This window comes from Thamnophis sirtalis, unplaced genomic scaffold, assembly GCF_051295495.1.
Source record: "Thamnophis sirtalis isolate CommonGarterSnake01/CBP01778 unplaced genomic scaffold, rThaSir2_p1.2 scaffold_10, whole genome shotgun sequence".
In the NCBI taxonomy this organism is placed as follows: Eukaryota; Metazoa; Chordata; class Lepidosauria; order Squamata; family Natricidae; genus Thamnophis; species Thamnophis sirtalis.
In genome coordinates, this window is record NW_028261390.1 from 22,965,799 (window position 1) to 22,981,500 (window position 15,702).

General features: G+C 39.2%; 1 protein-coding gene across 1 annotated transcript in view; it reads left to right on the forward strand.

Annotated features, from left to right (window-relative positions):
- EGF (epidermal growth factor) overlaps positions 1-15,702 on the forward strand; it is a 59,496-nt gene that overhangs the window by 14,312 nt on the left and 29,482 nt on the right. The window contains exons 7-11 of the mRNA XM_087724213.1: positions 1,902-2,024; positions 8,931-9,053; positions 12,236-12,361; positions 13,827-13,963; positions 14,880-15,028. Of these exons, the coding sequence (XP_087580339.1) occupies positions 1,902-2,024; positions 8,931-9,053; positions 12,236-12,361; positions 13,827-13,963; positions 14,880-15,028 (658 nt within the window). The remainder of the gene's footprint in view (positions 1-1,901; positions 2,025-8,930; positions 9,054-12,235; positions 12,362-13,826; positions 13,964-14,879; positions 15,029-15,702) is intronic.

Sequence of the window (15,702 nt, forward strand, 5' to 3'; positions counted from 1 at the left end):
TGAGTTATTTCCTAATTGCCAATTTTCCCCTAACCATGACTCAGCTGACCTCTTTATCTATTTTCCTAACTCTTTTCTTGAATTTCACATATATTGTACAATATCATATACTGATGAAATCTAATCGTTTTCTGTGAGTGTTTTTTCCCTGATAATGTATGAGCTTTTAAAACATACTATTTGTTGACTGCAGTCCATTCATTCTCTTTTCAGCAAAACCGACTGAAAAAGAGAAATATGAAGGTCATGTTGTCCTGGTCTCAAGCTTCTTTTGTTTTCTTCTTTTCTCTCCTTCTAAATGCCTCTTTATAAAGCAGCTTCATAAGGAGCTTAAGTTTCCCAGTCCAGATGAACTCTTTAGTCTTGGCATCTGCCTTATTCAGTTTATCCATTCAGACTAATTAACCGCTCATATTAGATTTACAATGAGTCCTTACAGCAAGGGAAAATTCAGGATAAAATCATGTAAACTCTATGCTCTATGGAGGCAAAACCATGATGTGCTAGAAATAAAAATGCACAATTGAACATGGTTGTGACAAGGAAATTACAGCAGCTTTCACTTACAGTACAGTGGTAGTTTTAATGGTTAAAATGCTTGCCTGATTCAGATTTGGGTTAATAGTTGCAAGCTTTATTGCAGGATGCAATAAAATGGATTAACATTCATTTGCAGAATGAACAGCCCTGTGGGTACGCTGTGATCCTATCCAGATGACTGAAGGTTATTGTAGTATAAAGTAGCATAGTTGGAGTTCTTAGTGTTCTCTGAGCTTGGCTCTTTGCTTGCAGACATTTCATAACCTGACTTGGTAACATCAGCAGTGTGAGTGAGTGTGGGATTTGCTCCCTGTTTATATATAGTAGCTGGCTCTGTCAGTTTTGTCCTTGGTAGTTCTTTGGCTATTATATTGTTTCTGCTAGATTGTCTGGAATTAATTTCTACCTGAGTTTTAGCTGCTGGAGAGGATGTGTTCTGGCTTTTCTGTTTCCCTCTTACAGTAGCTTTTTTGTGCCTTTGAATGATATGTAAACATGGCTTATTTCTATGTATCTATTGATGGCTGCTTTGTCTGAATGCCAATCTTCCAGGAGTTCCCTTGCTTTTTTGCATCTAGCATGATCTAGGAGGCTCACAATTTCCCCATTGGAATTACGGTTGAGTCTCTCTACATGTGTGAGATTAAGGATTGTTTATCGAATTTTCAAGGACACAGTTCAACCCTGAGTACTTATGCATACTCCCTTTTCCCTTGAAGTAGCATGACTGTTTATCCAGAAATAAGTGCAAACTACAAGCAATGTAATATGTAACAATATTGTCTCCTGTAATTACTCTGGTTTGGGATAGCTTTTAATAGTTTCAGCCATTTGATATTTTCTTGATTATTTGAAAACAAGGCAGAGTAATTGAAAACATACAAGTCTTTCAAGAGATTTGAAATCTCTTTGACACAAATCTGATTATTAACCTTACCTTGTTTTGCCAATGGGCATGAATAATCAAAAATTAGAAACTAAAATACAACCCAATACATTACTTAAACAAGCATTTCCATTCTAAACTGCTGTCATTGATCTTTACAGGATATTAGCATCATATGATGTCAATAACTAAACTGAGTTTTCTTCAATCTATCCAATATATATATATATATATATATATATATATATATATATATATATATATATATATATATATATATATATATATATATATATATATATATATATATATATATATATATATGGGTATTTTTTTTAAAGAATATTTCTGTAACATAGCTTCACAAGATATCTAAATTACATTATTGCATTAATTATTGTTATAATAGCTTGCTGCTATTAAGAACTCACAAGCATGTCTAACCTAATTATTTATGTATTTTTTAATTTATCAGATGTCAATGAATGTGCCTTATGGAATCATGGCTGTACCTTGGGCTGTGTGAATATCCCTGGATCCTATTATTGCACATGTCCAAAAGGTTTTATTCTCTTGTCTGATAAGAAAACATGTGATGGTAGGTAGCATCCTACAATTCCCCCCCCCAACTTTTCCAAATAATTTCTTTTATACTCCCCATGTGATATTTGACAAATAAGTTACTGATCACAGGAAACAAGAAACTTCCATTTTATCTGCATTATACAATATCATGTTCAAACATCATATTTTAAAAACAGACTGACAAACTAGTGCATCAGGAGAAAAGCAATCAAGATAGAACAATTAACCAGTGGAACAACTTGCCTCCAGAAGTTGTGAATTCTATTCCACTGCATTCCACTCCACTCCATTCCATTCCACTCCACTCTCATTCCATTCCATTCCTTTCCATTCCATTCCATCAATACAATACAATAATACAATACAATAACAGAGTTGGAAGGGACCCTGGAGGTCTTCTAGTCCAACCCCCTGCCTAGGCAGGAAACCCTATACTGTTTCAGACAGATGGCAATCCAACATCTTTTTAAAGACTTGCAATGTTGGGGCATTCACAACTTCTGGAGGCAAGCTGTTCCACTGATTAATTGTTCTAATTGTCAGGAAATTTCTCCTCAGTTCTAAGTTGCTTCTCTTCTTGATTAGTTTCCATCCATTGCTTCTCGTTCTACCCTCAGGTGCCTTGGAAAATAGTTTGATTCCGTCTTCTTTGTGGCAACCCCTGAGATATTGGAACACTACTATCATGTCTCCCCTAGTCCTTCTTTCTCTTAAACTAAACATACCCAGTTCCTGCAACCATTCTTCATATGTTTTAGTCTCCAGTCCCCTAATCATCTTTGTTGCTCTTCTCTGCACTCTTTCCAGAGTCTCCACATCTTTTCTACATCGAGGCAACCAGAACTGAATGCAGTATTCCAAGTGTGGCCTTACCAAGGCATTATAAAGTGGTATTAACACTTCATGTGATCTTGATTCTATCTCTCTATTTATGCAGCTAGAACTGTGTTGGCTTTTTTGGCAGCTGCTGCACACTGCTGGCTCATATATAAATGGTTGTACACTAGGACTCCAAGATCCCTTTCACAGTTACTGCTACTGAGCAAGGTACCACTTATACTATAGCTGTGCATTTCGTTTTTGTTGCCTAAATGTAGAACCTTACTCTTTTCCCCACTGAAACCAACCCAGCTTCAGGAAGATTCAAAAGATATGGAATTAAAGGGCCCCCACCTCAGTTCCATTCCATTCCATTCCATTCCATTCCATTCCATTCTATTCTATTCTATTCTATTCTATTCTAAAGATGAACAGCAAAGAAAACTGGAATAAAAAGTTCAAGGGGAGACATAAAAGCAGTAGATCAATATCAGAAAGGCTATCATTCAGAAGACACAACAGAGGTATTTGCTATTGCTTTGGAAGAGGAACTAGAATGGAAATTGTGTAAAAGCAGATCTTCATAAAATACTGAGAGACCCACTTTAATGGTAAGAGCTATTAATTTGTAGACAGACTCCATTGCAAAACAAGCTTTCATCCGATGGAAGTCCTTAAACCAGGGATGAACAGTTGATAACAACACCCTTTTTTTGCATTCTACAAACACTGGAAGTACGATTTCCTGGTAAAAATCTCAATTAAGCCCACAGTTAGTCTTAGCACAAGTAAGATTGCAAAAAAAATATTTATATAGAGGAAAACTTGTTCTGGGCAACTTGTTTCATTTTGCAACGTCATTATTTTTCTCCTCTGAAAAATTGGCCTGAGCATAATTTAAGTAGAATAATCTTAGTGCCCTATAGCAGTGGTCTCCAACCTTGGCAACTTTAAGACCTGTGGACTTCAATTCCCAGAGCTGGCTGAGGAACTCTGGGAATTGAAGTCCACAGGTCTTAAAGTTGCCAAGGTTGGAGACCACTGCCCTATAGCACTTGCAAATGTTATGCTGTGTAGTTTATCTATATGATTCTATACATTTTAATTCTACAAAAGCATATTCATTTTCCCTGGTTTCCTGTCAAAAGTAGAAATTCTCTCCCCCTCCCCCATGCCCATTTATGGATGTCAAAGTAATTTTTTGGTACATCTAATTACCTTATTTGAGAGAAATATAGTATTTCCCACCTCTAATTTTGGCCAAATCCTAGGGGTCATTAGCAAAGAATATACCCTTAGATTCATTCACTTTCATGTATGACTAGGGGAGAAACCATGAAGAATGAAGATGAGAATACAGTCTGTATAAATAAAACTTGGGATACTTTTGGCTGTTCATCTTAAATGAATTACTGCTTCTATCTAGCAAGGCCAAAGCTGAAATATTCTAAAATTGCAAACCTGCAATAACTGAGATAGATAATAGTAAACATAGATAAACCAATTAAAAAATCAATTCCTTGTAAACTATATATTGCAGTAAAAATATACATATAGCTGCCAATGGTGCTATTTTATTTCTTCAATTCCTAAAGCTTTACATTAGTATGAATATTGAAGAGGAGTGCCTGAAGAAGAGGTTAAATTTGATTTTAATTGTAGCCTGTTTGACAACCTGTGAGAAAACAAAAAGCAGATAAACCACTGTGAGCTGCATCTTGAAAATGACTTGTAAATCAATCTTTCAACAATCTAGTCCTTTCATATAATCAGTATCTAAGCCTCTCAGCGGCTTAAATAAAATTAAAAGAATGTAGTTGGTCTTAATACAAATTTGTAAGTGATCTTTCTATTGAGTGTTTATGAATGGAAATAAGACAACGAATAGCACAAGAATGATTTTGCTCGCTCCGTTACTTGAATCTATTAGTTCTAAAACATTAATACTCTAAAACTAAGTCTCTGACTTAATCAGAATTATGTAGTATACCTTTAAGATGATGTTAAAGAGCCGAGGTGGCGCAGTGGTTAAATGCAGCACTGCAGGCTACTTCAGGTGACTGCAGTTCTGCAGTTCGGCTGTTCAAATCTCACCGGCTCAGGGTTGACTAAGCCTTCCATCCTTCCGAGGTGGGTAAAATGAGGACCCGGATTGTTGTTGGGGGCAATATGCTGACTCTGTAAACCGCTTAGAGAGGGCTGAAAGCCCTATGAAGCGGTATATAAGTCTAATTGCTCTTGCTACTCCTATTGCTATGTTTATTATTTTCTGTTAAAATGAATGACTATCTACTCTGGATCCAAGAAAATGGCTGTAGGAAATCCTAATGTGTTCCAGTTCTAGAGTCTATGCCTGCAGGTGTTTCCATATGGTGCCTTGAATCCTGGCAGAAAGCAAATAAACGATGATAAGTAGATGTTATCCCTTCAGTCATGTCTGACTCTTGGAGATGCTAGCTTCAAGGTCTCTGCACAACTTCTGACCTTGCACTACTTCTTTGAGTTGTTCTGTGTTCTGGCTAGTGTCAACTTTAATGGTGTCCAGCCACTGCATCCTTTGTGACCTGGTTTTCTTTTACCACTGCCTCTTTCAAACATAATCAGTTTCGCCACTGAATTCCCCCACATGACATGGTCAAAATAAGTGTGATGCAGTTTTGTGATTTTGTCTTCCAGTGACATATCTGGTGTTATCCAGATATTTGCTTGTTACTTCACTGTAGGAGGATAGATAAAGTTATTCTTTAACCTGATTCCATACCAGATAGAAATAGTTGATTTCATACTGACTATGTGGGATAAGAAATACAAAACAAATTTGGTAAACATTTTTGCTACTGAAAATTGGTTAAGATAAGGTTAGGTAAACTTGCTTAGGATGATGGAATTTGTCCATTATAGCACGATGATAAATTCTGCATCTCTAAAAATCAAGATTAAAAATACAAAGTTGTGGTTGGCTTATTCACAAAAGGATGCTTAGCCACAAAATATTGCCACTGCATTGTAATTTCTGTTTACTCTTCCCAGGTATTCCATATATTTTCACCATACCCTAAATTGTGATTCATTTGTTCCACAGGATTCTAATATAAGATTGTATCACTACTGAGATATGTTGTGAAATAGTTTTGTAGAATATTATCTAGGGATATAGTGAGATGGACAAGAGCTGAGTTTTCTGAATCTTTTCATTATCAGTACAAATAATAGAAGGGCATTTCCCATGGGCAAGATGTTGGATGAACAAGGCCATTAATCTTTTTTTCATGTAGTACAGAGATGTGCAATTTAAGCCTCCAGGCCTCATGGGCTCCCCTGAGTGTATACAAAAATTACTGCCAAATTGTGATGCTTGATAAGGCAGCAATGGAACATTATCCGCATTGATTATTATTCTTAATCAAAAATTAAATGGGAAGTTAGCATGGTGAAAAGCAGAAGGCCAGCTTTTAAGCACAGTATTCCTAAGAATGCTTTTTGGCCGCACACCAGAGATGGAATTCTGCTGGTTTGCCCTGGTTCAGGCGAACTGGTAGTGGCCGTGGTGGGAGGTTTCGGCCACCCATCATCACAGACAATCTGTACATGCACAGAAGGTTCTCTGCGTGCACACTCCCAGTTCTGAACCAGTGGTGAAGATAGCAGCATTTCATGCCTGTTGCACACAAAAGCAGCGCACATAGATTTGAAAGGGCGGATTTGCACAATATGTTAGTGTGAACAAGGCATCTCTTCAAAAAACTTAAAACAGCCCTGTCCTTTACAACAAACTTCCTTGAGCCGAGGTGGCGCAATGGTTAGGGTGCAGTACTGCAGGCCACTTCAGCTGACTGTTATCTGCAGTTCAGCGGTTCTAATCTCACCGGCTCAAGGTTGACTCAGCCTTCCATCCTTCCGAGGTGGGTGAAATGAGGACCCAGACTGTGGGGGTGATATGCTGACTCTGTAAACCGCTTAGAGAGGGCTGAAAGCCCTATGAAGCGGTATATAAGTCTAACTGCTATTGCTATTGCTATTAAAAACTGGGCTGTGCAAGTGGGTGAGGCTTCATACGTCCATGTGCAGTATCTAAATAGCATGCAAAATCATGGGACCCTGTGGAAAAATTGTTTTCTACAGCAGTCTTTCCCAACCTTGGCAACTTGAAGATGTCCGGACTTCAACTCCCAGAATTCCCCAGCCAGCATTCGCTGGCTGGGGAATTCTGGGAGTTGAAGTCCGGACATCTTCAAGTTGCCAAGGTTGGAAAACACTGTTCTACAGAATGGGTCCCTGGTGCTCAAAAGTTTGAGGATCTCTGATTTTCAAGATTTGTGTATCTCCTTTGAAAATTGTCCTTGTCTCCAGCTGCAGTTGTTTCACTGGCAATCAGAGAGGGAGTCCAGAGAAGACACAACTAGAAGTACTAACTCTATTCTAAGGTTACACAATAGAATCTTGTGAGACTCTATTGTATTTCTCCCCTCCTTTCCTTTTACTCTCTGTAAAACTGTGTTGTGTACCTTTGAAACTTTCTCATCTCTCTCTTCTTTTGTGGACTATAATAGCAATAGCACTTAGACTAACATATACTGCTTCACAATGCTTTACAGCCTTCTCTAAACGGTTTACAGAGTTAGCATATTGCCCCCAACAATCTGGGTCCTCATTTTACTGACCTCAGAAAGATGGAAGACTGAGTAAACCCGGAGCTGGTCAGGATCAAAGGAATCAAACTCCTGGCAGTGTGAGTAGAGTTAGCTTGCAATACTGCATTCTAACCACTGTGCCACCATGATGTCTTTTATAAGCTGACAGTAGAACTTGTGGCTCTCCCTCATGTCTCTGAAGGACATTCCCACATACCATGACACAATCCCAGTGGAAATGTTGCTTGTGTATATATGCACATAGACAAACAGGAAGACTACAGAAGCCCAGTATTCTGTTCAAAAGTATGTCTCCTTTTACAAAAAAGAAGACCGTAGAAATTATCCTTGGGGAAAATAGAGGGTAATGGGAGAAACACCACCTTAATTTGTTTCTGATAAATGTGTCTTTTGTAACCATGTATATCCATTGTAGTAGCCTTTTGGTAGTAGTGCCTATAAAATAATCTCAAGATTCAAAGTATGCTCCCTAATACAAAATTGGGGGTCCTACCCCAAGAACTTATAATTCAAATAAGTTGGGTTTTCCTTTTTTTTTAAAAAAATGAGGTGCTGATGTTGTTTAAAGATACTTTAAAATTCTTCCAATTTTAAAAGAAATTTATACCAGTGGTTAATGAACAAAGAAATAAATGAAAGGGGAGGTGAGGATACCATGATAAGACGCCTTCCCATGATATTTTTACTCATGCTTTATTAGTTGTTCTTTTTTATATATTTATTCTGGAAAAATCAAATATTTACCTGTTGTCAATTTTTTTCTGTCACATATACACACCTTCTCTAGAGAAGCCTTTACCTAACTAGGTTGCTCTGTTTTTAGCTTTAGAAATTGGAAATATATTCTCTTTTTTTAAAAAAAAATACCTATCTAGCTAGTCTGGAACAATTGTTGACCTATGACAGTGATGGTGAACCTTTTTAGCACCGAGTGCCAAAAAGCAAGCACGTCATGCACGCTCGTCTGGGCTGCAATCAGGAAGGGGAGATGGAAACGGGACATGCACATGCCTGAAAATGAACTTGCGGTTTCCAGTGCGCACATGCACACTGGACAAAAAGTCTTCCGGGTTCTGGTGCACATGGGCACATGCCGATCAATGGATTGGTGTGCATGCTCACGCCAGAAAACAGAAGACCAGCTCTTCTGGTTTCTGGCACACACACAAAGGCCAGCTGACCAGCAAGTGTGCATGCGTGCCAGAACCCAGAAGAGGAACGGGCACTGCCGCATGTGCCAGGCGGAATGGCTTTGTGTGCCAATTCAGGCATGTGTGCCATAGGTTCGCCATCATGGGCTTATGACATAAGTACTGGGAAGGAGTGAATGAGAATAATATCAGTGATACAACACGTAGTAAGTCACTTGTATTTAACTCTTGGTTGAATTGCTCCAACTTATTTCTATCAATTTTTTAAAAAATGTTCCTTATTTTAATGCATCGTAGAACTGATTTCCTGTTCAAGCAATTATATTCACTGCAGTTATGATTGTGGACAGACACAGGAAGGGCCTATTTGCTTTTGTCCTGAAGGATCAGTTCTCCAAGCCGATGGAAAAACATGTTCAGGTAAACAAATATAATTATTTGTCAATGCTTATTCTGAAAATGTTGCGGTAGATGACAAATGCTAGATATTGAAATAGGATAATACTTTATAATTAACAGTGTTTAGCATTAGGATTGTACTTCAGCTTTCTCTAGCCTGGTGTTGAACCAACCTAGCACTGGAAATATTTGATTCATTCCTATAATCCTGAGTTAAACTGGATGGACTGGACAGGAGTTGTAGAAGCATAACATACCTAGAAGAATCACCTTATTTACCTTATTTCAGTAAAAAAGCACGTTGGAATCTAGCTGTCCGAGGAGGAGGGAATCAAAGGTATAATATTTTTATTAGGGCAAGTGAAAATTACCAGTAGGTCAATTTAAAACTACCATATTTTTGGAGTATAAGACGCACTGGAGTATAAGACGCACCAAGATTTTGAAGAGGCATATTAAAAAATTAAAAAGTTTTTGCACTCTGCAGACCTCCCAAAAACAAAGTGACCAGACATCCCGCTTTTGGCGGGACAGTCACAATTTTTAATAATTTGTCCCATGTCCCGCAGCGTGTTCAAAAAGTCCCGATTTTCCAAAAGAAAGAAAACAATTTTAAAAAGGATGCCGTTAAAAAAAGTTTTTATTTCTCTGAAGTGTTGTTCCCGATGTGGCCTTTAGAGGGCAGTGGTTTCCCTCTCTCCACTCGGCTCGCTCGCAGTGCCCGACAAGGGGCGAGGCTCCCTCCCCTACTGTGCATGCGGGCGCGGACGCGCACCGTTTTTCTGCAGGGAGAGCAACAGCTTTCGGCAGTGGCAGCGCGGTGAGGAGGAGGCTCGGTTCCGGGCCAAGCGGCTCAGCCATCGGAAGGTTTTATTTTTTTTTTGGCCACTTCTCTCGGGCGCCACTCTCCCTGCAGCCATTTCTCCCTCTTTCTCCTTTTTGTCCTTTCTTCTCCTTCCCCCCAAAAAGAGAAAGAGAGGGAGAAAGAGGAGGTGGGGGAGATAGTGGGATCTTTGCTGCTTTCCGAGCTTGGTGCAGCAAGGATCCCGCTATCCCTCACCCCACCTCCTCTTTCAGAAAGAGGAGGTGTGGGGGAGAGTGGGATCGCTGCTTTCTGAGCTTGGTGCAGCAAGGATCCCACTATCCTATTTTATTTTTCTTTATGTACACTGAGAGCATATTCACCAAAGACAAATTCCTTGTGTGTCCAATCACACTTGGCTAATAAACTACTCTACTCTACTCTACTCTACTCTACTCTACTCTACTCTACTCTACTCTACTCTACTCTACTCTACTCTACTCTACTCTACTCTACTCATTTCTATTTCAATTCTAACAAGGAGTTTAGCTTCTTTCTCTTGAAAATGTAAGGTAGCATAAGGCATTAAAATGCAAGCTAGCCTTAACTTTCAAACAGTTCATTTAGTGATCAAAGTTACAATGGCATTGAAAAAAGTGACTGATGACCATTTTTCACACTTAGTGACCACTTTCACACTTAGTGACTGTTGCAGCATCCTCATGGTCATATGATCAAAATTTTGATGTTTGGCAACAGATTCGTATTTATGATGGTTTCAGTGTCCTGGGAATCACCTTTTGTGACCTTTTGACAAAGTCAAATGGGGAAACCAGATTCACTTATGTTACTAACTTATCAGCTGCAGTTATTCACTTAAGAACTGTGGCAAGAAAGGTGGTATAATAGGTTTAGTGACCAAAGTTACAATGGCATTGAAAAAAGTGACTGATGACCATTTTCACACTTAACGACCGTTGTAGCATCCTCATGGTCATGTGATCAAAATTTTGATGTTTGGCAACAGATTCGTATTTATGATGATTTCAGTGTCCTGGGGTCATGTAATTGCCTTTTGTGACCTTTTGACAAAATATAAAATTTTTAATCAAGCCCCCCCCCCCCAGTCAATGGTGTCCCTCTTTAGCAATCTGAAAATCTGGTCACCTTACCCAAAAATGACCAGTTTTTCATGAAAACAGGCCCATTTTTCATCAAAAAGGGGCATGCATAGCCTTTAGGAGGCTTGTAGAGTGCTCCTGGGGTCTGAGGGGCAAAACCAGCCTGTTTTTCACGTATTTTAGCCCTCCCCAGCCCCCAGGAGCACTCTGGAAGCCTCCTAAAGGTTATGCATGGCCATTTTTGCAAATGGGGCAGGGTTTCGGGAGGCTAAAAATGCTGCATTCTGTGTATAAGATGCACCCAGATTTTCAGCCTCTTTTTTGAGGGAAAAAGTGCATCCTATACTCCAAAAATATGGTATTCACAAGCTTTAAAGAACTTTTGAATAAGTAAGATGTTAGAAGGTATAAAAAGAAGAAAGGAATGAAAAAGTTGGCTGATATTCATGCCATGTTTACTGTATGCCACAATTGGTTTTTAGGCAAAACAAATTGAGCTATTGAGATTTACAGATACAGAATATACATTGCCAGAGGTTCTCATAAAGCATTTTAGGAGGAGGAAGCAAACATTTTTGTAAGCTACCTATTGTTTGAAATATAAATGCTACTATTGGATATTTTATCATACCTTAATAGTAATAAATTGTAATAAACTGATTTTATTTGAAATATAAATTTGAGCTGTTAAAGTCCAAATTATTTAAATCCTTTGTGAGATATCCAGAGATATGATTGGTGAGAAATAGAAGAGATATCAAGTATGTTGCTGTAATATTAACAAGACATAATTTAAGTTTTTATATTAGGGAGCAAAAAAACAAATTGGAAAGAAATATAATCTAATGGGGAGAAGGTTCCATGCTGAGTGAGAAATTTGCGATTTGTGGTCAACTGAATTTGAAGTTGAAGGAGGCTGATCTAAATTATAAATTTTTGAAATACTTTTAATATTGCCCTATTATACATTATTGACCCATATATCAATTACTGCCCAAGACAGACAATTTAGGAAGCAGAATCCCTTTGGAAGATTCTTTAGGTATTCACCAAATGATGGAACACAGTGAGATATAGAGGATTCTTACCTCCATCTTCATCCATCCTGGGAATCCCTAAATTAATAACCACCAGCCATAGTTCAACTAGAGATCATCTGTAAAAAATTGTTTACTATAATACTTACTGAAACTCAGCAGAGCGAACCATGCTACTTAATATCAGTCTAAGTGCAGTGACATTAGATGAACATCCATTTTTAACAAGTGAATCTGTTTTAGGTTGTACATCGCCTGATAATGGTGGTTGTAGCCAGATTTGTACATCTTTGGGTCCAACAACCTGGGATTGTGGTTGCTTTCCTGGCTTTGATCTCCAGGATGACAAAAGACATTGTGTTGCTTTAAGTAAGTATTGTGATCTTTGGACTCATCCTCACGTTCTTCTAATTGAGACATGAAAATGCCCCATAAATTGCTTTTAAAAGACATATAGTGATATCATATAGAGTTTTCCCTCTTGGCTCAATTTTTGCAATGGACGCAATCTATGAATCATCCTTGAAGATATAGTAGATGACATTGTGATGATCTTTCTGTCCCCAATGTAGGCCAATTTAGGCTGTCTCCAATTCAGGCCAATTTAGGCTGATGCAGGCATAACCCTTCTATCAGTAACAGGATACTGGTTTATGGATATTTTGGCATGGGTTGCAAGAAGGATTGGACATGTGCTTTTTGCAGGTGCATCTGTCCCTGTAATAGCTGTTTCTGGTTGTTCTGAAATAAACTGCTCTAGCACATGGTGCATTTTGCTAAAATGTATAGCGAAATATAAGCCTAGATGGATCTTAAAGAGATCTAGGAAAATCTCCTTTATTAGCTCTTCAAGGGGGGGGGGCTGAAATTTCACTTTTTTTAAAATATAGATATCCATGATAGGACAGAATTGAAAGCATAGCTAAGCAAAATAGTCCAGATTAATATGGGAAGCAATATTGAGTCACAAATTGGTGTTTAATAAAAGACTGAAATTGTCATGGTATTTTTTTGGAGGGGGGCAGGGGTGGCTGCTACGGGTTCGCCCAGGTTCGGGAGAACCCATAGCTAACATTATGGTCAGTTCAGAGAACCTCCAAATGCCACCCCTGGCTTGTCCCACCCATCCTGCCTCACCCCTCCCACCCCTCCCCTCCCAGGAGTCTCCACACGCCCAGTTTTGGTTGTGAGGTAAGTGCAGGGTCCGCAAGGAGGCTTGGAGAGGAGGGAATACGGGCCTCCCGGAAGACCTTCGAGCCCAGGGGAGGAAGTTTTTGCCCTCCCGGAGGCTCAAGGAAAGCCCCCAGAGCCTGGGGAAGGTGAAAACGGCTCCCTCGCCATGGTGCAGGAGGTCGACTAGGCCACGCCCCCATGGCCACGCCCCCCAGCAACCGGGCAGAGAACCCGATGCTGAATTTTTTGAAGCCCACCCCTAGAGGGGGGGTGGCTAAGGAGACATCTACACATATATTTATGCTCTACTTAAATTTAGTATGAAGTTTTCTTTTAGCCAAGTACTACTGATATATTTTCAGAACATTATTCTCTAATGCAAGCCCATTACAGGTAATTTCTCCCCTGGAAAAAAATGTATGCAACAATATTCATCTACCTGTTTTGAAAAATATAAGCAGTTGTCATATTTGACATATATTAAATTCATTGGCAGGTTATCACCGTGGTTATTTATAATCATTTTGTAATTAATGTAATCTGTGATTAGTGCCATGTAAGGATTGTAAGTGAGAAGAGAAGAGAGGAAGCTTCTTTCCATTTTTATCTGCAGAGTGTTGCAGTAGAAGATTTAACATGTTATTACATTTATTACAAATAGGTCCAAAGCCATTTCTGTTGTTTGCAAACAGTCAAGATATCCGTAGCATTGCTTTTGATGGGACAGAATACTCAAGAGTCCTTGGCTGGCAGATGGGAATAGTCTTAGGTCTGGATTGGGATCCGATGGAAAGTAAGGTAAGACTTTTTTTTTAGAAAGGGGGATTTTAAAATATTGCACGGATCAATGCTCTTACTGCATTGTATTTTAACTGTTCAGTTCATAGTGCTCCATGATATATACAGTATGTGCATATATCTATACCTATCTCTATCTCTATATCTACACACACACACACACACACACACACACACACACACACACACTACTTCCTATTGCTATATGACTTGGGTTTCCTAAAACAATGAGCACATATCAGCAGTTATATGTTCACATGACATATATGTCATACCTAAACTTGCCACATTTAAAAAAAAAAACCTAACTGAATGATTCTATCTATTAGCAATAATAATAGCATTTACATTGACTGTATATACCGCTTCACAGTGCTGTACAGCCATCTCTAAGCGGTTTACAGAGTTAGCATATTGACCCCAACAATCTGGGTCCAGCCCACAGGGCCATCCTTGAAAATGTAAGGGGATGACCTGTATTGCTTCAGCCTGGTCCACCCAATGTGGCTTCAGCCCAGTCTACCCAATGCAAAGTGGAAACATGCCAGCAGTTTGGGGAGTGGAGTCAAGCTGGCCATGCCCACCCAGTTGGCCACACCCACCCAGTCAGCCACACCCAGTGTGTGGCATCAAGATGGCCACGGTCACCCAGTCAGCCATGCCTGCCCGCCCCCCGCCCCCCCAGGTCAACCACAGTCCTGATGCGACCCTCAGTGAAATTGAGTTTAACACCCCTGATTTGTTTTATTTAACAACTGGAATTATTTGTTTAATAACCATGGCAAAAAAAGGTTGCAAGGCTGTAAAATGGAGCACTACTCACTTAACAGCTAACTTGCTTAGCAAGAGAAATTCTGTGGTTACAGGTTGAGGACCACCTATAATCATCTATAAACCTTTGGCTTTCTTGTTACAGATTTATTTTACCCACACAGACCTGAAGTGTATAGAGAGATCTGAGCTGGATGGCACCAATCGTGAAAAAGTTGTATGTGACGCAAGTGAGAGACCAGAAGGACTAGCATTAGACTGGATTAATCACAAATTATACTGGACTGACCCTGGGTATGCTCTTTGCGTAAGGACACCTCCTGGTAGTGAAAAAATATTCTGACAAATAAACAAGTGGGGGAAGGGGAAAGGAGAGAGTAACTGAAATGTTTTTGAAATGGTAACATGCATTTGGGTATTTAAGATTAGTCATAACAGAAAGACTTAGCGATTAAAAAGAAAGACTCAAAGAGACTTTTTGCTGAATAATATGCTAACCAGAAGAATTCATTTAATGCATTTTCTTTATTGAATAGTGAATGTATCTCCTTCCTTCTAGAAAAACAGGAAACCAAGGGACATTGTTAGGGAAAAAAACACACTCCCAATCAATTGTGTCCGAGATGTTATTTTTAATTCACTTCACAGATCTCCCTTCCAGGACTTCCACATGGGAAGGGAAAACTTTTGATAATATCAGCAAAACCATAACAAATACTATCTTCTGAAGAAATAGCAATTGCCGTATTTGCCTATAGCAATGATGCTGAACCTTTTTGGCACCAAATGCCAAAAAGGGAGCTGCTCAGGAGGCATGCACGCACCAGAAAATGAACTTCCGGTTTCCGGTGGGTGCATGCTTAGAGGCCAGCTAGTCTCCTGGTTACTGGCATGCATGCGCGTACGATGATCATCTGGCTGACACACATGCTCATACTGGAAAACGGAAGACCAGCTTTTCCAGTTTC